General features: G+C 42.3%; 1 protein-coding gene across 2 annotated transcripts in view; it reads right to left on the bottom strand.

Annotated features, from left to right (window-relative positions):
- The window catches only part of LOC123945758 (cat eye syndrome critical region protein 2), a 171,367-nt gene extending 154,168 nt beyond the window's left edge, over positions 1 to 17,199 (bottom strand). For both annotated transcript variants that reach the window (XM_046010613.1, XM_046010614.1), the window contains exon 1: positions 17,047 to 17,199. In XM_046010613.1, coding sequence (XP_045866569.1) covers positions 17,047 to 17,172 — 126 coding nt within the window. In that variant the 5' untranslated portion in view covers positions 17,173 to 17,199. The remainder of the gene's footprint in view (positions 1 to 17,046) is intronic.
- Positions 17,200 to 23,175: the final 5,976 nt, after the last annotated feature.

Raw genomic sequence — 23,175 nt, 5'->3', positions numbered from 1 at the left:
CCCTGTACCACTTACTTTAAAAAAAAAAAAAAGGAATGATGGAATTTGAAAACACCTATTTGGCAGCTATGATGTAATCAATGAACCAAAGAATCATGCATGGATTAAAATTACTAATGGGTCAAATTCTAATGAAAAACAGGATGTTTACATAGTATTCCCCACCAGATACGTATTAATTACAAGGGAAAAACAGTAACTTCACAGTGGTGACACCTGGCAGATACCATTTTAAACCAAGTGATCAAAATAATAACAACCAGCAACAATAATGGGACCAACTGGCATCACCGTAACTCCTGATATGATGCACAAAGGACATTACACGCAGTTGCTCAGCATTCCTGCCAAAACCACAGTACCTGAATCTAATCATGAGGGTACATTCAATGAACCCAAATTAAGCAGCAATCAATAAAATGTACTTTTCCCAAAAGGCCAAGCTTAAAACCCATTTCAGATTAAAGGAGCCTAAAGAAACCCAATAACTAAATGCAATGCATGATTCTAGATTAAAAACCTGAACCACAAAAATAACTTCTAAAATAATACTATATTAAACATGTGTAATAATACATGAATTATATATATTAATATTATTGGGTAGGTTGGTAATGGCTGATATATTACCTATAGATCTTATTTAGTATTAATTTCCTGATTCTGATAACTAAACTATGATGTATATGAGAGAATGTGAAAGGGTATCATGTCTGCACATTACTCTCAGAAAGTGAAGGGGAATAAATTATTAGATAGGTAGGAATAGTGGATGAACACATGAATGGATGAAAGGATAACGGATAGAGGAGGAATGGTGGGGAGAAGAGGGAGGTAATGATAGAGCAAATGGGGAACACAGGCCAAGGGACTCAGGAATTCTTTGTATTAGTCATATATACCTTTTCTGTAAGTTTGATATTATTTAAAAATTAAAGAATGTTTAAAAAGTGCCAGCCAGTTGTTAGAGGAGAATGAGAAAACAAAAGTAAATAATTCGACATACTCTGCATATAATTTAAGTAATAAGAGAAAAAATTGACTTCTCTCACTTCTAAAATGTCATCTTCCTGGGGTGCCTGGTGGGCTCAATAGGTAGAGCATGTGACTCTTGGTCTCAGAGTTTTGAGTTTGAGGCCCATGCTGAGTTTAGGAATTACTTAAAAAATAAATTTAGGAAACGTCTAATGTCATTTTTCCTAACTCTATGCTCTCTACAGTTTTGCTTAAGACTCCTTTTTAATGCCATGATATTAACAAAAACATATTTTTCACCTACCTTCGAACAGGTCCCTAAAGAATGTGCAATGGCTATCAGTTTTCCTCTCTCATCAACACTACCGCTCAGTTCCTTTACCAATAAAGGTCTTGACATTTGACTGAAGTCAAACTTTCCAGGTTCAGTTCTGGGTTCTGCCACCTGCTGACTATGTGACCTTGGGCAAATCAGTTCAGGTCTGTGTGCCTCTGTTTCTTCATCTATAGTGTGAGATAAAGGTGATGTCTACCTCATGGGGAATTCAAAATAGATAAATACAACTCAATAGCAAAAAAAATGCACAATCTGATTTTAAAATGGGCAGGGGATATGAGTAGACATTTAAAGACACACAAAATGGCCAACAGGTACATGAAAAGATGCTCAACATCACTAATCATCAGGGAAATGCAAATCAAAACTATAAGATGTTACCTGATACCTGTTAGAATGGCTTTCATCAAAAAGACAACAAATAACAAGTATTAGCAAGGATGTGGAAAAAAGAAAACCTTTTTGCACTGTTGGTAATAATGTAAATTGGTCTAGCCACTACATAGTAAAACAGGACGGAGGTTCCTCAAATGGAACTACTGCATGATCCAGCAATTCTACTTCCAAGTCTATCCAAAGGAAATGAAAACACTATCTTGAAAAAAATATCTGCATCCCACGCTTACTGCAGCATTATTCACAATAGCCAAGGCATAGAAGCGATCTAAGGGTCCATCAATGAATGAATAGATAAAGAAAATGTGGTATACACACAATATGAGAATATTATTCTGCAATTAAAAAAAAAAGAAGGATCTTGCCATTTCCAAGAACATGAATAGAACTTGAGAGTATTATGCTCAATGAAATAAGTCAGACAGAGAAAAACAAATAGTGTAAGATCTTATTTATGTGTGAAATCTTAAAAAGATAAAAATTAATAATTTATAATTTTAATTTAATCATAGATTTAATTTAATTATTTAGATTTAAATGATATTTTATTAATTTAATAATCATTATTAATAATTAAGAATAATCTATCCACCAAACTCACGGATACAGAGAATGCATTGGTGGCTGCTAGAGGCAGAGTAGGGGGGTGGGCAATATGGTAGTCAAAAGGTGCAAATTTCCAGTTATAAAATAAAAAAATCCTGGGGATGTTATGTATGGTGGTGACCACAATATACAATACTGTACTGTATATCTGAAGGTTGATAAAAGAGTAGGTCTTTTTTTAAAAATAGGCTCCACGCCCAATGTGGGGCTTGAACTCACAACCCTGAGATCGAGAGTTCCATGCTCTACTAAGTACGCCAGGCTCCCCCTAAATGAGTTGGTCTCTTAAAGTTCTCATCACGGGGTGACTGAGGTGGCTCAGTCGTTAAGCGGCTGCCTTAGGCTCAGGTCATGATCACCAGGTCCAGGGATAGAGCCCTGCATCGGCTCCCTGCTCCGGGAAGTCTGCTTCTCCCTCTCCCGCTCTCCCTGCTTGTGTTCCCTCTCTCACTGTGTCTCTCTGTCAATTAAATAAATATCTTTAAAAAAATAAAAAATAAAATTCTCATCACTAGAAAAAATATCTGTAACTATATGCGGTGATGGATATTAACCAGACTTACTGTGATAATCACATCACAGGATATACAATATCAAATCATTATGTTGTACCTGAAACTAATAACGTTATATGTCCACTATATCTCAATTTTAAAAAAGATATAAGCTGATGCATAAGAAACACCTGAAGCCTGCCTAGAGCATCAACTGCCGGCACCAAATTTATGTTAGCTTTTACCATAAAATAGATTTTAAAAATGAATGAAAAAAACTCAAAACTTATGACTTCAAATAGAAGGCAGTAACAAAAGTCTAATCATTAAAAACACTAATCTGGGGCACGTGGCTAGCTCAGTCAGAAGTGATTATGGCTCTTGATCTCAGGTTCATGAGTTTGAGCCCCAAGCTGGGTGTGGAGATTATTTAAAAATAAAAAACAGCATTATATGTTAATTTTTAAAAATAAATAAATAACAAAAATTTAAAAAATAAAAACACTAATCTTATCTTGGGGAAAAAAATTTCTGGTAATGATTGTAATGACAGAAAACAACCAAAAATAACCTCAATGCCCCACAGAACATTGGCTAAATGGATCAGAGTGCCAATACTTCGAAGCTATTAAAAGTCATAATGTAAAGATGAAAGGGCATTCTGTATCATGTAATACTGTTTTTTTTTTTAATATTTAATTTATTTGACAGAGAGAAATCACAACTAGGCAGAGAGGCAGGCAGAGAGAGAGGAAGAAGCAGGCTCCCCGCGGAGCAGAGAGCCCGATGTGGGGCTCAATCCCAGGACCCTGAGATCATGACCTGAGCCGAAGGCAGAGGCTTTAACCCACTGAGCCACCCAGGCGACCCTATATCATGTAATACTGTTAACTAAAACAGGATCCTGTTGGGTATGTAAAATTATGAGCCTACCTTTATAAATATTTAATGTATGCACATAAAGAGAAATAAGGAAGGTGTTAGGTTCTTTGGGCGGCAAGGAATACAGACTCCCTCAGATGCTTGGAGGTTCCTATAGGATATATGCCAAGGGACTAGAGCTGGAACCTTCCCATTAATTCCTCTAATGCTGAGTGTCTGGCAGTTTCTGCTGCCTCATACGCACAATTTTTTTTGGCTTTTATCATGGCTTCTCACAGTGACCTTTCAGCTTCTTTTCCACAATAACTCAATAATCCTTACATTTCCTAGGTTACACTCTCAAGAATGGGAATTTGATTGACCCAGTTCATCTTTTCTTGCAAGATGTGTTAGATTACTAGCCAGGATATAGATTTACTCGACCCAGGAAGAGGGAGAAGTGGTAAGGGGCTACTAGAACTGCCAGATATCTTCCAAAATGTTCTGTAGAGCCAACGGGGAGATAAGACAAAAAAGCAAAAAATGCCTTCTGTTCTTCTGTAACTTCCATCGAACACGGGGAATGTGTTAGCAGAATAATTATCATTAATACCTGTCTTATTTGTAAATAAATACCCATTACGAAAGGATCACAGAGTTGCATTAAGTAGCAGTCTTACAGATCATTAAATACTTAACAACAGAAAAACTAAAAACTGACAAACAATCAAAAGTTAATCAAGAGTAAATCTAAAATTCTAAAGATTAAAAGCGTACATTTCTGTGTCTGGATTTTCATTTTACTGAACAGGAAGCTAAAGCACTGAGCAACTGACAGTCTTAGGTGGGGTAACTACCAGCCCCCTCCCAATAATTGGAGGGAGAAAGGAAGAACTGCTAGTATAAAACACAGAGTAGAATTTGGAAACAGGCTGGCTTTTCTTTAAATAAACAAATAAAAACTGTACTATTAATTGACTCCCTCCATACAACATTAATGTTAACCATGTAAGAACTAAGATTTTTGGGGGGGATTATTCTTGAAAAATCTTTTTAAGTTCCTTCTTTCCCATCATTTTCTTAAGCTTCCTTAGAGAACTCTCTTCCTCTCTCATTCCAGGAGAATGCAGCTTTAGCCTCTTTCTCTTTCAAAGAGGCTTCTCTGCAGACATCTCTGACCTCTTCAAATCACCAACTCAATGGCTGTTTTCAATTGTAATTTTCTTGTACTTCTCTGGGTCACTCAGCAATGAAGACCTGAGAGCTGCAGAATCCATCCTGTGACCATGGGTAGCACCACTGCCAACTGCTCAACTATACTCGTCAGAGCTGCCGTATCTGCCAGAAACCACATTCCTCCAGACTATGTTCCAGGCTGGTCCAAAGTGTTTTAAGCTATTAGTACGACATGCTTTCCTTGCAGCCAAAACATCCTTAATTGATTCAACCTTCTTTATGCATCCAACATTATTAATCATCTAGTCCTACCCAGTGATGAATGTCCTTTCCTATTACCACTACCTTCAGCATTTCACTTTTCCACTCCAATACTCAAACTGGTCTTTCTTCCTTCACTCTGTTCTATCCCAGCTTCCAAGACCATATTTAATCTAAAACCTTTAGTACACAGGACATTCTCAGTCTAAAATTTTGTTGTCATTCTTGTCTTAAACTTCAATGACTGAATAAAAATGTTTAACATCAGTAAGCCTGGCATTCAAGGCTTGCTGCAATGTCTGGCTTACTATTTCTCAACCTCATTTTTTATTAGCCATCTCTAAGAAAAGAACTCTATGATGTAAGTAGATTTTTCTGACTTACTCAATATGAACCTCCAAAGCCTGCCTTCTCTAGAAAGCATTTTGTTCATGATCACTGCCTGCCCCTGAATTCCTACAGAGTTCATAAATTCTATAACTCGTCTGGCACATAACATATGTTTCCACTATCATTGCTACCCATCCACCTTTTTTTTTTTTTTAAACATACTGTAATTCCGGAGGGCAGCAGGAGAATAGCAATCTTGTTACGTACCTCTGAAACCTGAATATTAATAACAAAAACAGAAGACAGACTGATTGGGATTTGAGATTTTCCTTTTCCTTTTAATTCCACTATTACTTGAAAGAGTTGCAAATTACAGAAATCCACGTACAGTTATGATGGGCTCCATCACTGAAAGTGATGAAAATCTAGTGTTAGGAGGATATAAGCATCCTCACCATCAATTAGAACATTCCACTCCCAATCCCCAAAGTCCTGTAAAGACGCCTGCTTTAACAACACAATGGCAAATGAGGTGAGAGAAGTCTTTCAGAAACAGTGTGGGGGAAAAATAATAAATCTGTGTAGGATACTAAACCAAATCAATACCAGTCTAAGAATGGGGGAAAAAAAGTTAGACCCTTTAATTGTGCCAACAGGTGAAATTTTTCTTTAAATCACCTTTCCCCCATATAAGTGTCTCCTGAACAAAGAACTTCAGGACACTGATTATAAAAATTGTCTCCCACACCTAAAAGAATCTGCAAACACAACCTTTCAGGCAGACAGAGGAGACACAATAGGGAATGGAGAAGAGAAAAGATTTGCTAAAGAAGTAGATCTGTTAATTTAACACATTTTCTATCAAGCAAATCAACTGTCCTTAGGCCCATTGTTGCTGAAACAATGAACACTCAGGGAAGGGGTGTTCATTAAAAGGAACTGGTCAGGAGAAAAAACACTCTTATAGCCAACCAGACTGCTTAACAGCATTCGCAATTGCAAGAACTCATTCCATTGCTAGGAATTATTCACTGGAGGTGATTTAAAGGTTCAACATTAAAAACATGCAGTGGTTAGTGCAATTGTGACCCTAACACTTCCTCTATTTTCATTTATTTTTAGAGGTTATGGGGGGGAGGGGCACAGAAGGATGCACACAGTCTGCTATGACAACCATTCACACATTTAATTCAGGTGGCCACATGCCTCAGTGACATATTGCCAAGTCAGGCAGTTACTCTAGCAAACCCACCCTTGGGAAAAAGTAGAACACTGCTCCTAAAGAGTCTGGGCTGTAGAATCAAAGCTAAAAGCTGACCATTACTGTACGAAACTTACAAGAACATGACATCGCTTAAAGCCAATCCAATCATAAAGGTCACACGAGATCAGGGACTTTAAATAGGAGAACAAAATACTGTATTTCATATATTTTTACACAAGCCATATTCCATTTTTTTAAAGGGGTGTGTGAGTAATGATGTGCAGAACAGAGCACCAAACAGAATTATTCTGAGGGGTCATGCGCCCTCCTGAAGGAGAAAACTGCCTTTGGCTGCAAAAGTGACTGACTTCACCTCAACTTATTCATACAGATTCTGGAATTTAATACCAGAAATTCAGGCCAGAAATTCCACTTTCCTCCACCACAGCCCAAAATGAACCTAGGAGTAGATTAGCACAACAATGGAGTAGGGGAGAAAAAACCTGTGGTCAGGCCTTAGTTCCTAGTCAAGAAAGATAAAGAACAAAAAATAAGGTGCTGGATCCCTGAGGGGACCAAACACCACAAGATGGCAAGCAGGGATGCTGAGATGGACACTTGACAAAAAAGATACCTTTGGAGGCCACAGACAATGACCCATCTCCCTTGAAGTTCTACAGTATCTTTCTTCCTAGACTTTTACCTCTAAGTCACCATCCATCACAATACAACTTTTGTTCCAAACCAAAATGAAAACCTACTTGATCCATAAACTATTTCGCCATACTTGCCTACAAGGAAAATCCAGTGGGAGAAATCATGAAAAATACTTAGAGCAACCTCAAAAAAGGTTCTGTGATGGGTGTGTTCTAAGGCAAAAATTCTGATGGAGTAATAAGCTTTGTATAACGATATACCCTTATGTCTCAGATACGTAAGCATACGCGTGTGTGCACACCCACCCCCTCAACTTAGGTCTCACTGAACTTTCGACCTGGTCATAACTAACCACCCCCACTCCCCACAGTCCACCACTGTGCGAGGCTCAGGAGATTTGTCAAGAAGACCCTGTGCCCTGACAGACAATGGCGGCACAGAAGCCAGCCTGAGGCTAAATAGCCCAACACCCCTCTTTCCCAACAGTGCCAGGAAGCCAGGCCTTGCCTAAGGGAGGCCTTTCTTTCAGGGATCCAGTTAACCCCACACCACCCTCTCTGTTGCCCTCAAACCACTTCTCCCCTTAAATGACTCCCCAGGATAGAAAAATATTAAAACCTCTGCTTCCCAGTTTTCTGACATGTGCAATTACTATTGACATGCACATCTGCAAGCGACTTTAACTTCCTTCAGTTTTTATAAACCTAAAGGTTTGCATTTAAGAAAAAAAATTACTACTAGAAGGAAAAACTTTTCTTCTTCACAGTGTACCTTTTATACAATGAACAACTGAAAAGTCTTCCCCACTTATACCTTAACATCAGTAAATCTCAAATGGAGGTGATCTTTGGGCCCCCCAGGAGATATTTGGCAATGTCTGGAGATAATTTTATTTGTCATGACTGGGGATGCTACTGGCATGTAGAGGGTAGAGGCCAGAGATGCTTCTAGACAGCTTAAAATGTGTATGACAGCTTTTCCACAACAAAGACTTATCTGATCCAAAATACAATAATGCTGAGGCTAAGAAACCCCAAGCCTTAAAGAAACCCACAGAATTCTGAGCTCAATATTATTATCTAACAATTCTTAATTATAAGAATTACTCAAAGACTCTTCCCAAGTTTTTCAATATAAATTAATGTTAGAAGATAATCTAAAGAAGGTATAATAAAAGCACCTAAGGAACAGCATCTATTGAAATACGAAAATACAGAAAGACAACGTGGCTTTCTAAAAAGACTCTAATACCAAATAAGAAGAAAGCCATATGCCTGAAGCTACACCTGGATCGTTCAAAGTTCAAAGTATGAATGACGTTAAATATAAGTGAAGAAACAGAAGTGAAGGGAATATAACATAACTCAAGACCTTCATCCTCCAGAATTCCTCACAGTCTCAAAATACAAAACCTTAGAGCTCAGTTTGAGGACCTTGGAGATAGTGAAATATCAATCATCAAGTCCTAAAATCTACTTTCAAAGCAGTCTGTCTGCAGACAAGATTTCCACAGAAAGACAAGTTCATATAATCCATAAACACATCAAATATGGATTCATAGCTTTCAAAATTAATTTGTAAAACATGAATCCTAACACAGGTCACAACCTTGACCCTGTGAGTGAGGGCGATGATTTTCTGAATCAATTAATGTGCTATGCATGCTGAGAACCATTCCTAAAACTTAAGACCTAGGAAAATCTAAGCACCATCTACTCTAAAATTCCCATTTTATGTATGGGGCATTTCAAACGTATGGAGCAAACCAAAAATCTGCCTAAGATTGTAACTCAAGTTAATGACAAAGGCAGGCCCACAATCCAGGTTTCTGACTTTCTGCTTGATTCCTTTTGAAAATATGTTCAATCACATCAATTAGATCTAAAACCATACAGTTAGAAGCTGCACAGTTCTGTCCCCTTGGCTCTGTCCACACTGAATTTTTACCTAAACCAGCTTTTGCACCTGCAGTGTTCCAGCATTCTGCTAATGCTCCTCACTGTTACTCCTAACACACAACAAGAACCCAGTGCAGAACCTCTCCTGATCAAAGGGCAGACAGTCCGTTGCACCAAATGGTGCCAAGGTATATTTTAGGCTATCCGAACTATGTTCCAGAAAATTAAGCAACACTGAACTGAACTTCCGTCATAGAGCAAACCAGATGGTAACATAGGCTGTCCTTCAGTATTGCCCTTTCTAGGACTGTGAAAGCTCCCAACTACCCCACTGAAGGTTCACATGGTTGGCAAAGGAAGCTTTCCCTTTCAAAACGTTGTTATAAACAGAAAGGGGAAGTGGCTGGGTGGCTCAGTTGGTTAAGCGACTGCCTTTGGCTTGGGTCATGATCCTGGAGCTCCTGGGCTGGGACCCCCATTGAGCTCTCAGCTCCATAGAGTCTGCTTCTCCCTCTTACCTTCTCCGCTCTCATGCTCTCTCTCTCTAATAAATAAATAATCTTTAAAAATTTAAAAATAAACAGAAAGGGGATCCAGTATTCACTTTTGGGGAGAGAGAAATTTTTAAGTCATCTCCACGCCCAATGTGGGGCTGAACTCCCATCCCTGAGATCAAGAGTCACATGCTCTACAGACTGAGGCAGCCAAGTGCCCCTCACTTTTGGAGACATACATATGATAATGTTCTCTGAGAAACCATTCCCCTTTCAGGATTTCAAACTGCACCAAGATTTGCCCCTCTGTAATTCACATCTGTGCTTGGGCTTTACCCCTCAGAGAAGGAACAGATCTTGAATCTTTACAAAATAATTATTATCTGGTACCTTACATTAAATAGAATTGTGTCACAAACTACTAATTTTTAAATCATTTTAAATCACAAATCTCCTTCAGTCCTGCTCAAAGGCCCTCTTCTCACTGAGGCCATACCTAACCAGCCTTTTTTTTTTCTAACCAGCCTATTTTTAATTACAACCTATCCCCTCAACTGGGCCTCCCTATGCCTCCACAGTTTTGTTTTTTAATGTCCTCTGACATATTACTCTTACCAACTCCTTTACTGTCTGTTTCCTTCCATGAAATGAAGGAAGTTATTTTTGTATTATGTTCACATCTGTACCTCCATTATCTAATACATGATAGATGCTCAAAAATACTTGCTAAGGGGTGCATGGTGGCTCAGATGGTTAAGCATTTGCTTTAGGCTCAGGTCATGATCTCAGGGTCCTGGGATGGAGTCCTGCATCAGGCTCCTGGCTCAGCAGGGAGTCTGCTCAGTCTACCTACCTCTCCCCCAGCATTCTCTCTCTGTGTGTCTTAAATGAATAAATAAAATCTTTTAAAAAAATTAATTAAAATAAAATCTTAAAAAAAAAAAACTTGCTAAAAGAAATAAATGGAAACAGGGCACTTGGGCTGCTAAGTCCTTAAGTGTCTGCCTTCAGCTAAGGTCATGAACCCAGGGTCCTGGGATAGAGGCTCACATGGGGTGCCCTGCTCAGCAGAATGCCTGCTTATCTCTCTGCCACTCCCCCTGCTTGTGCTTCCTCTCGCTCTCTAATAAATAAATAAAATCAAAAAAAAAAAAAAAAAAAAAAAAAAGACAGGGCGCCTGGGTGGCTCAGTCGTCGAGCATCTGCCTTCAGCTCAGGTCATGATCCCAGGGTCCTGGGATGGAGCCACCCTGCTCTTCGGGAAGCCTACTTCTCCCTCTCCCACTCCCCCTGCTTGTGTTCCCTCTCTCACTCTGTCTCTCTCTGTCAAATAAAAAAATCTTGGAAGAAAGAAAGAGTGAGAGAAAGGAAGGAAGAAAGAAGGAGGGAGGGAGGGAGGGGAAAAGAAAAGAAAGGGAGGGAAGGAGGGAGGGAGGGAATCATGAACTTGACACTGTACTTAGTGCAGCAGAAGTATTAAAAGGGGGATGCCTGGGTGGCTCAGTTAAGAATCTGCCTTCACCTCAGGTCATGATCCAGGGTCCAGGGATCGAGTCCCACATTGGACTCCTTGCTCAGTCAGGAGCCTGCTTCCCCCTTGCCTGCTGCTTCCCCTGCTTGTGCATATGCACTCTCTCTCTGAGTAATAAATAAATAAAATCTGTTAAAAAAAAAAAGTTTTAAAAGGATCTTCTGTACCCCACATTATTAAAAATCGAAGATCTCAAGATTTATATATGGAGGCTTGGCCATTACTTATAGGCCTAGTCCTTCATTTTAGATAATGAAATCAGAACAGTATGATACAGTAGTAATGGCAAAGAATTTGTTATCAAAGAACCTAAGATCCTGGTGAGAGTCTCCCTGGAAGCAACTTCGGTCTCTATATTTCCAATCTCCTTATCTGTAAAATGAGGATAATTCCTACCTCATAGTGATAGCTAAGGATTAAATGAGATACCACTCATTTAACCAGCCAACAGCTGGTTGGCTCAGTTGGTAGAGAATCCAACTCTTGATCTCAGGGTCATGAGTTCAAGCCCCAGGTTGGGTGTAGAGCTTACTTTAAATAAATACAATCAATCAATAAAATAAATGAGATAACATTTGAAAAATGTACCAAGTACTATGCAAGTGTCATTTATCATTAGGCTATTCCGACCTGTCAAGGTCACAGAGCTAGTTAGTGGAGCGCGATTAGAGTAAGAATTCAAGTTTCTGAACTCCTAGTCTAGTGCATTTTGTGTCATAAACTAGGCTTCTGGTTCCCCTATTCAAGGTTAACTCATTCTTTCATCTAGCTCAGGACTTTTCAACCTTTGTGTGGTTTGGGACCTCTTTTAGAATTTGATGAAAGCAACAGGACTCTCTCCTCCAGCCAATTGCATATATGCATACCAACATTAAATCTCCTATAGCCCATCCACAGGCCCAGGCTCAAGAACTGCTGGTATGAAAGATGTACTAATAAGTTACTCTCAGCAATTCTTGTTTCTTATTTTCATGCTGAATAATTTATGCCTTGGGGAGGCCTGAATGTCTCAGTCAGTAGGGCATGGGGCTCTTGATCTCAGGGATATGAGTTCGAGCCCCATGCTGGGTATAGAAAGTATTTTAAAAAAATGAAAATTTTTAAAAAATAAAAATTTATGGCTTGGTGACCCTGATTAAGGGATTGGATCCAAGGAAACACCAAGGGTGCAATTCAGAAATCTGAATTAAAGATACCGGCCCCAGATCATCATGTTCATTAGGTGAGAGTACAACCACAACCGGGAAGGAGAGCCAAGTAAGAAGCAGGTAAAGGATTCAGTACCTAACAGCACAAAGCTCAGGGAAAAGAGTAGGCACTGACAAAATAATCTTATTTTGACCACGTTGCTAATACACAAACCATCATGACCATTTTCATTATTTATTTATTTTTTTAAGATTTTTTATTTATTTATTTGACAGAGATCACAAGTAGGTATAGAGGAAGGCAGAGAGAGAGAGGGAAGCAGGCTCCCTGCCGAGCAGAGAGCCCGATGTGGGGCTCGATCCCAGGACCCTGGGATCATGACCTGAGCTGAAGGTAGAGGCTTTAACCCACTGAGCCACTCAGGTGCCCCCCATCATGACCATTTTCAAAGAGCCACCTAGAGGCACCACAGTCTCTTCTCTAGAGGAAAATATTCCCAAAATGTTTGTGATGGGATTTCTGCCCACAACCCCATACCCATCATGAATAACTCCAGACCAGACTGTTCAAATGACTCCACACTCCCTTCCCTTACTTTGATCAAGACACTACATTTACTGTAAGGAGCACCTGGTAAGGAGGGGGAAAAAAATCAGCATTAAATCTTTGCAGAGGTCAATTCACCATTCTTCACTTCTCGAATTGGGGAAAAAACTTAACCAGCCTAACCCACTGGAATGTTAAACAATTATAAAATACTTTATTTAAATGAAATATTTCTGAAATATTAACAATCTTCTGACACAAAGGAATTAGGAGTTTCTTTGGTAATCTCCCAGTTCGAAGTTAAGCACCTAGTTGTGCAGGGGCTCTTAATAACACCAACCACTGAATTCAGTATCATTAACCTACTGTTGTCCAGCTATACTTCAATCTCATCCTCTGAAAAAAAACAGTACCTAACCTAAGCCACAAATACATTGTGAGCATATTTGGGAATTTCTAAATATGTTAACAGTTAATAGCTTTTATCCCTGAGTGGAGGGATACAATGTTAACAGTTAATAGCTTTTATCTCTTAGTGGTGGAATTATGGGTCATTTTAATTCTCTTACCTACATGGTGCTATAATTTTCAAGGTTTATATAACGTCGGTATTATTTTTCAAACCAGAAATTCCAAACTTAAAACATTATCTACACATTCACAGATTTTCCATCTGATGATTACAGAATCCCTAAAGAAATCCAGTACACTGAAGGTTGATCAACAGAGCAAAAACTTTTTTTACAAGGAAAAATAAAACTATCCATTTTTTTTTTTTAAGATTTTATTTATTTATTTGACAGATACAGATCAAAAGTAGGGAGAGAGGCAGGCAGAGAGAGAGAGAGAGGAGGAAGCAGGCTCCCTGCCAAGCAGAGAGCCCGATGCGGGGCTCGATCCAGGACCCTGGGATCATGACCTGAGCGAAAGGCAGAGGCTTTAACCCACTGAGCCACCCAGGCGCCCCAAAACTATCCATGTTTTAAGGACCAGTTCTGTAAGTGGGAGATCTTGACCTTTTACAGAATTGCAGCATGAATCCTCCCAGCCCTTCACCTATCTAAGAGATTACTTCATTCTAGATAAATAGTAGCCAAGTCCTTGAGGATTCCACTTCCTAAATTTTCTATAAATCCATGAGTTCAGGTTGGTGGTCAAGGATAATACAAGATCTTTCCCCATAGCTGAAAACTGGTTTCCTAAAAAAGCTGATATACAACTTCTACCACTTGGTATTATTCATCATTTTTACCCTTTAAAGTAGCAGTAAATTAAGATGGTAGGGCCTTTCCAGTTGGCCTCACAAATACAATTCAACATCAGAATTGGTTTTTTGTTTGTTCTGTTTAAGGAGGGTCTTCCATTGTATCATACACTCTAACCAAGGGATTGTTTCTCAAACTGTCAGGACAATAAACTGTTATTAAAAAATCAACTAAGCAAAAAAAAATAAATAATTAAAAAATTATTTATTTATACTTGAACTAAAACTGATGTTTTCAGGGGCCCTGGGATTCCATCTAGGGGTTGTGAGTTTGAGCCCCATGTTAGGGGTAAAGATTACATACATACATAAATCTGATGTTTTCAGTGAGTTTCTGCACTGTCATGTGTCAAATCTGTTAGAAGCCTAAAAAAGACTAATTTTAATTTCTGATAACTACTGAAAACATTAAGTTATAATTTGCATTAACCACGTCAAAACAAACCTCAAGTGAGACGATTACAAGGGAACTGCAGAAGTTAAAAAGTCACTATCATCTGTTACCTACCTACTGAACTTCTAGTAAAAACAGTATGGATAATTATAAAAATGTGCATATGGATTCCAAATATTCACTCGTGTTGCAAGTATTTCAAACAGCATGCAGTTTAAAAACAGTAGTGTCACTTCCAAGAATCGCTCCAATCAAAAGAGAGATCATCTCAAAGAGCCCCAATTATTCACCTGCAACAATGATTTTTCACTTCTTTCGTGCTTACAAATTTGACCTCTATGATCAGCTTACATTTCCTTTAGGAATTATACCAGCTACTACTTAGAAACCACAAGTTTATTTTTTAGAATATAAATTATTTAAAGATTACTCTAGATATCTGTAACAATTTAAGGTAAAATTAATTACCTCTATTTTTCCATCAACAAAATGGGAGTATACGGATTTTGGAAGATAAATTTTCCCACAGTATTTTTAGACTGGTCCTTAAGCTCTCAACTTGTAGTTCAACATCACCTCAATTTTATTATCTTGCAAGACAGAAAATGGGCTAGAGGACAAGTTTACCATCACCCAAAATGGCATAGTCACAAGCAACACCTCCCACAACAGCCACCATTTTGAGCAGCAGGACAGAATTAAACTACTCACGATTTTATACCAACTAAAAGAAAACAGTATTACCAGAATAACTGTTAAACATCTCTTGAATTTAAGCATTCCCAAATAAAAACAGTTATCCTAACATTTTTAGTAAAGATCGTGATTACAATTAGGTTCAAACTTTGAAAGCAAACGCTGTGGTGCTATCTAAAATGCCCAGGTTATTACATCTTCCTAAACACAGAAGCCTACGATTTAATCACATTGCTTTACTCAGCTTCAGGACTAAGAATCGCCAAAAGCCGGAAAGTGGTTCTAGTTTATCCGCCTACATTCTCCCACCGTACTTCTTTTGATCTTTTTATTTTCCCAATTTCATTAACTCTGCAACAAGAGTTTTAAGTTCCAACACTTCATTCATACAAGAAGCAAATATTTCCGCAAACAACACTGAATCTAGAAACAAAGGTGAGGCAAAAATCCTAGGAATAAACGAACTAAAATCAATCCGAAAATGGCAGAAAGTAGGATAGGTGGGGGTGGGGAGGCAACAACAACGATTTGCTCCTCGAAAAGAGTAATTCTTATTTTGATTACTCCATTGGCGAACTCATTGGCAGAACTGAAAAGAAAAACCGACCAACAGTTTCCCTTTACCTTTGTCCAAGGAAAAAGGTGGTAAGTCCACTACAGATACATTACCATAGGAGGGCAAGCAATTCAACCTGCCAACCAATCAAATATTTCACACCGCCTTCCAAAAATAAAAATAAAAGAAAGGAGGACGGATGCTTGTAGGGACTGGGGTACTCGTCCAGGCCGTCGTGTACATTCCATTCCTCACACTCCCGCCACCATCCCTGCTACTAGGACCCCCTGATTTTAGTCCGGTTATCACAAAGCCCCGGGTTTGAAAGCACCTTCGGCCTGGCCAGAAAAGCCATCCCTTTACTCCACGCCCGCCCGGAGGGATAATGGTGGCGAAATCAACTCAAAGAGCTCCCGAGGTCCCCGCATAAAGAGGGCCGTATGTTCCGAGGAAAGGCGCTATTAAAGAATAACGGAGTCCTAAACTTTCCCTCCGCAGCCTCGGAGCCCCGAGCAAGGGCTGAGCGCCGGGCGGCTCCCCGGAGGAGAGCGCGCCCCCGAGCCCAGGCCCCCATCACCGCCGGCCCGAAGTTAACCCAAAGCGCCCCCGAGAATCGCGGGCCTCCGGCAGTCCGCAAAGTCCAATTCCCCCTCCACGCGCCGGCCGAAGTGGGGGCGAGCCTCCCCACGGCACGACAGACCCCTCCCCCAACCAGCCGCAGGCCGCCTCCCGGCCCGGTCCAAGTTAATCCAGCCCGCACCCCGTCCCCGCCCGGAGCAGCTGGCTCGCCGCTTCAATGGCACCGGGCAGGGAGCGCGCGCACGCACTCTCCCCACACACTGAGCCTCCTGCCCGAGAAGTCCCGGGAGGGCCGGCCCGGTCCCACTCGTACAAAAGCGCACTCTGCCCCCGCCCTCCCGCCGCCCGCTTCGCCTCGCCCCGGAAGGCGCGAGTGGGCACGGCGGCCACGAGCGAACGTCCCGAGCCCGGACGCCCGCACTTGGCGTCCCCTGCGGAGCCCGGCGCGGCCCCCGCCCGCGCTCCGGCCCTTGAGCGCCTCGTGCCCCGACCTCCGAGCCCTTCCCCTTGGCTGCGGACTACCGGCCAAAGTCTCCGCGTGCCCCCCGCTGCCTCCCGCTCGGTGCTCCCGGACTCCTGAGGGGGGCTGGGGAGAAAGGGGCGCGGGGTGCGCCACCTCGCCCGCTCCTCGCGGCCACTCACCTCGATCTCAAAGTCGGGCAGGCGGAACGCGGTGCGAAAGAGCGAGCAGAAGTGCGCGATGGCCGGGACTTCCCACCAAGAGCGGAGCTCGCCCAGCCCGGCCGCGCCGCCCTCCTCCGGGCACATCTCCCAGGCGCGGCGGTGGCGGCGGCGGCCCCGAACCCCAAGCGCGCCTCGGCGGCCCCACGCTGCCCGCGCACCACTCGCCCGCCCGCCTCGGACTCCCGCCGCGGCGCAGCGCCTCAGCGCCTCAGCTTCTCGGGCGGGGGTGGCGGCGGCGGCGGCGGCTGCTGTTACTCCCGCTGCTGCCGCCGCTCGGCGAGTGCATGAGCTGAGGGCGGGCGACCCGGGCGGGGGGCGGCGGCTCGGGGGCCCGAGTTACTGAGGCGTCTGCTGCTCCGGCTGCCGACGGGGTCCGCGCGCGCGCCCCATCCTGCGGTTGCGGCTACGGCTACGGCCGCCCCCAGTACCATACAATATAATCATCTCACCGCTGGGGAAAACAGATGGGGCTGGGGGGGGGCGGGGGGAGGGGGCCGAACAGAGGGCCTGGGGGAGGGGCCGCCCACGAGGAGGGGGCGGGGCTGCCCTCACCACAACAACAACCCCCGCCCCCGCTCCCCACCCCCAGTCCGGACAGCTGCAATTGGAAGAGAGGGGGAGGGGAGAGGGAACTGAGCGCCCCAAGAAAGAAGAGGAGTGTGGCTTGAAGGGAGCGAAGTACCCCCCAATCAACTGCCATGGGACTAACTCCGCTTTCCAGGTGTTTGGGACTGAGGAGTTTACTGACTTGGACCAATGAGGACAATAAGGGTCTCTCCCACCCCCCACTTGGCCTTAGTGGTCGCGTCCTTTTAAAGGGCCCGCTGGGTTGTGCTTTCGGTAGGGGCTAGATCCCGAAACACGCACGTGTGAGAGTTCAGTTATTATTGGTGCTGAGAGTAGCCCCGGAGAACCAGGGGGTTGTGGCGCCCAGAAATGTGAGGCCTGGCGAGATAAAGTGATTTCCACCTGTTCTCAAGCACTTTTATTCCATCCAAGAACAGTGTTCCAAGGAGCTCTAAAGTGGCTTTTCTCTCCAAGGAAAGAAGGTGGTGGGGCTGGTTAAGCTGGAACCAAGTAGGATGGAGGCTGGAGCGCAGCGGGAAGGGTGGGGTAGGGGGAGGCACCAATCAGCAGCCTTGCGCGAAGAGCGACACCCCCACCCACCCACCCCAGGGAATGGACACGTGTGACCGCCCCAGAGAAGACGGGCTCGGAGCCCTGCAACTGCCCTGGCTGCAGAAAAGCTGCCTGGAAGAGTGCGCACAATGTAGTTCGAAAGCTGGGGGGATGGGAAACGGGAGATGGTCTGAGGAGTGTACTCTGGGAGGGGTGGAGATCTGCACGCCCAGGCTGAGGGAATGTGCTCTGGGAGAGGAGGAATGTTGAGGTGTGTGCTTTAGAAATATTAAATTCTGTAGTACGTTACAATTTTGCTAAGTACGAAGGAAGAATAAAACACCTCAAAACCAGACCAGAAGTGTGGAAAAACGACAGTGAATGCCCAGAGACTTGTAGTGGTCATTGCAGTCAACGTTTTTAGTCCTGGGTACTTCTCAATCTCTGAGGGCCTTAGCCGGGTTCTGTATCTGCCTCTGGGTTAGGAAACACGACCCCTGACGCTTCCCCTGAAGTACTCAAGTACTTACTGAGTGACAGGCACAGTTATAAAGTGTCCAGTGGCTAAATCAAAGATCCTTTTGTAACCTGAGCAGTGCAAAATCTGGAGAAAAATGATGAGCGGATTTATGTGATAGATTTTGGAGTGGGCTGTCTGGAACACCCCCCCCCCTCACTTTATTCTGGTCATTTTAATAACCTGTTGTGTTTTCATAAAGCAGCATTTAAGGAAAAAGAAAAACCAAATTCTTAAAGTATATTTAAATGTATCTTTCATGAGTCAAAATACTTCTAACACTGGCTCCCCCACTGCTCCCTCCTGGCTTGGGAATGGCCCCAAAGTTATGCAGTTTTGTTCTTTATTACCTGGAACTATTTAGTGATTTGAAATTCATCCTCCAATTCTACCACATGCTTTGTTTCATCTTTGACAAAAATGAACATATATCTAAATGCTCCCAAAGAGCAAAGGCTCCAGTTTTGTGTGTTTATAAAGCACAGTTCTTCTGTAGATATCCTATTAATAGATGAGATGTGAAAGGGGTGACAAGCCACTGTGGAATTAATCACATAAACTGAATTAGCTGTTTTCAGGACTTTCTCTTCCTGTCTTTCCTCATTTCCTCACAGGTCAGTTTGACTTTTCCCACTTTTCCTTCTCTTTTTTAAAACAGCTACCGTCTTCGTGTTCGTTTCTAATCCATTATATCCTGACTGTTCTTTCCCCAGTTTCTTTTTCCTAGTTCTCCCTCTGTCTTCTCATTTTTGCCTGTATCTTTTATCATTATTTAACCTTTTTTTACCTTGCCTCTCAATTGTCCCTGCCAGCCAGCCAAGTAATAATAGTACCTAGAACGTGAACAGCACCAGGAAGCAGAAAGGTGAGAAGATGTGGTTGCTCCAATATGTTTGAGTACTGGTTACAGCACACCCCCGCCCCGCCCCTTAGCTGGAAGGCTACTCTATTGTCCTCTTCCCTCCCCCACACCACTGGCCAGTCCTGTTAATCAACAAAACTGCCCTGGAACTGGAGGTGCCCCCTGGTGGTGGTTAGAGAGTCGTCTATCTCTCTGAGCACCTTTTCCTCCTTCTGCGTTATTTCTTTCCCCTGCACCGTCTTTTTTCCTTCTGAGGATCCCGTCTCAGAGTTCATCTGGATCGACACACCAACGTCAGACCTGTCTCTTCCTCCCTCCCTTTTCTTTAACACCTTTGGGCGCCTGGGTGGCTCAGTCCTTAAGTGTCTGCCTTCAGCTGTGATAGTGATCCCAGGACCCTGGGATTGAACCCCGCTTGTGGCTCCCTGCTCAGCGGGAAGCCTGCTTCTCCCTCTCCCACTCCACTGCTTGTGTTGTCTCTCTCTATGTCAAATAAAATAAATCTTTAAAAATAATAAGACCTGTTTCTTTCTGTCCTTCTCTAACTCTAGTTGTGTGTCTGTAGTTTTTTGCTTGGTTCCTCCCCTCACTGTGCTCTCCCCCCACCCCAGCTTTCACCAATAGTCTGAAACCAGTTCTGGCCACAGAGCTGAGGAGTCTTAGTATGTCTCTGGTCTGGCTCAAAGTGTGGCCTCAGAGTTCCCTGAATTTGGACTCCAGATAGAGCCTCACATTTGGAGTTGATAGCCTGAGTCGTTGACCCTGTCTTGAATATTTTTCTCACCTTTCCCTTGGGACTCCACTAGCTCAGATTTATTTCTTGGACCCACCTCTGCCCTAATCTCCTGGAGTCTGGATTAGGACCTCTGTACCTGTATGTTGGTCACTGGCCCTCCTTCATTTCTCCCTTAGTTTCAGAATGGTATCTCTATCTCTCTCTGGCTTTTTCCAGCTTGGCCCATTCTTTCACCCCTGAAACACTGTTTGTATCATCTTCCTTAAAAATGCATACAGCTCAAACTTTCTTTTTCCCTTTCTCTCTCTTGCCTCTTTTCCATTTGTGAGCCTTGCCATTAGCCTCAGATTACCTTGAAAGTGCCAAGAAGTAATTCTCTTTCATATTCGCCACAGCCTTCAGTTCCATATCCTCTCCTAATTAAATGTTTTCCATTTTAAAACCCCACAATAATTAGTTTGGCTAATCTGTTTTGTTAATTCATTAATGCTGCAAAAAATATTTGTATTTCCCTTTGTAATTATGCATTAATTTCAGTTCTGGTGGAAATTTTATTGATTCCTGGAGAATCATCTGAGAAACTAACCTGTTTTATAACACTGCTTCTTTGGGAAATATATTGCAAGTTCCAAATGATCAGCTAAAAACATTTATTTGAACCTTGGAAGAGATGTGACAAATAAAAGTGTGTCTTCTCCCATAACCACAGATAACCAGGACTGGAATCCAGATCTTCTAATTAGTCATCCAGTTTTCTCTCTACTAGGTCACACTGCTGGAATTGCCCTTTCTTTTCTTTTTGCCTAACCAACTTGACCTGGATCCTCCTTGTTTCAGTCCCACAGTCCCAGACCAAGTACCTCACAAATCCTCACACACCCTCATATACAACCTTCCTTTCTCATTAGCCGCCTTCCATAAAGTACCTATTCCCAAAGAGGGCTGTGAGTCAGGCATATTTTAAAATTTTAGACGTTGTAGAAGGTAAATTCCATTAGTAGTCAAGAAATAAGGGTTCTCTCTTAGAAAAGTCTTAATCTCAGGGAGCCTGGGTGGCTTGGTCAGTTAAGCATCTGCCTTCAGCTCAGGTCATGATCTCAGGGCACATCTGGCTCCCTGCACCTGGGATGGAGCCCTGCTCAGTGTGGAGCCTGCTTCTTCTCCCTCTCCTTCTGCTGCTCCCCCTGCTTTTGCTCTCTGGCATTCTCTGTTAAATAAATAAATAAAATATTTTTTAAAAAGAAAGGGAAAGTCTCTTAATCTCTCTGTATTTCATCTGTGAAACTAAGGGCTTGAGCTAAATGGTCTCTTAAGTTCTGTGGCTTTGCCTTTAAAATAGAACCAAATTAATTTTCTTAAAATTTAAATTCAATCATAGCACCTACTTGCTCAAAATTCAGTGAGTCTCCCTTGAGTATGAGAGAGTTCCAATTCTGATAGATTCTTATTCAAGACCTGCCACAATTTGGCTTCAACCTGCCTTCCCAGACTTACCTGCTATTCCCACCTCACCCCATCCAACTAATGACTTCTCCTGCCAAACTGGTTCACTCACCCACCGGACTTGCTTGCCTCCTCCTTTTTGCTCATGCCTTTTCAGTTGCCTGGAAAGACTTAAAACTCAACCTCTCAGATCATGACGCACTCAAAACGTACTTCCTGGGGTGCCTGGTGGCTCAGTTGTTTGAGCGGCTGACTGCCTTTGGCTTGGGTCATGATCCCAGGGTCCTGGGATGGATCCTAGGATGGAATCCCACATTGGGCTCCCAGTTGGGTGCCAGCTTCTCTCTCTCCCATTGCCCCTCCCCCCTGCTCATGCACACATGTGCTCGCTCTCTCTCAAATAAATAAAATCTTTTAAAAAAATAAAATAGGGATGTCTGGGTGGCTCAGTTGATTGAGCATCTGTCTTCAGCTCAGGTCATGATCTCCAGGTTTTGGGATTGAGCCCCTGTATTGAGCCCCTGCATCAGGGCTCCTTGCTCAGTGGGGAGCCTGCTTCTCCCTCTGCCTGCTGCTCCCCCTCCTTGTGCTCTCTCTGTCTGACAAATAAATAAAATCTTAAAATAAAAGCCTGTTGTGAATTCGTTTTTTTCCCTTCATCTCTTCCTTTGCCATTCTGCTTTCTCCTCCTGGAACTCATTCACTTAGCATTAAAGATCGTGTTTTTCTCAATGCACATCTTCAGTCCAGCCTCTCTCCTGAGTTCCAATGTCATTTCCCCAAATGCCAATTGCATGCTTCCCATTACCTTAAACTCAGCATGTTGAAAGAAAGGAAAATAACAACAACAGCTAGTTCAGCATTTTTCTATCCACCTCATACACCTTTACTGGTTTTCTAATTCTTTTAATGGAAGAACTGTTTTCTCAGACTCCTGGATTCACTTTTTTTTCCATGACACTTTTCTCCCTTTTTTCTATCTAATAATCACTTTCTTATTGGTTCTTCCTTCGTGATGTTTCTTGGATCCCTTTTCCTTTTGATAACCTCAGTTTCTATCCTAAGCCAGGTCCTATTCATCTCATTTTTTAGAGGCTTCCTGGTTTTCTTTCATCTAGATCCCCCTGACTCACTCTATCTTGACCAGTATAGTCAGATTTATCTTCTTAAACAGTGCTTAAAATAGCAACAGTGTGAAGAAAGTGAATTTGATTTTAGTAATATACTTTCTTAAACCCAGTATATCCAAAATATTATAATTTCAAGATGTAATCGGTACAAAATATATCAATGAGATATTTTACATTCATTTTTTTCATACCAAGTCTTTGAAATCTGGTATGTACTTTACACTTAAATACGCATCTCAGTTAGGACTAGCCATATTTCAGTTCTCAATCTGCCACATGC

This window comes from Meles meles, chromosome 7, assembly GCF_922984935.1.
Source record: "Meles meles chromosome 7, mMelMel3.1 paternal haplotype, whole genome shotgun sequence".
NCBI lineage: Eukaryota > Metazoa > Chordata > Mammalia > Carnivora > Mustelidae > Meles > Meles meles.
The sequence above is the reverse complement of the archived record's forward strand: the minus strand, read 5'-3'. Positions and strand labels throughout refer to the sequence as shown.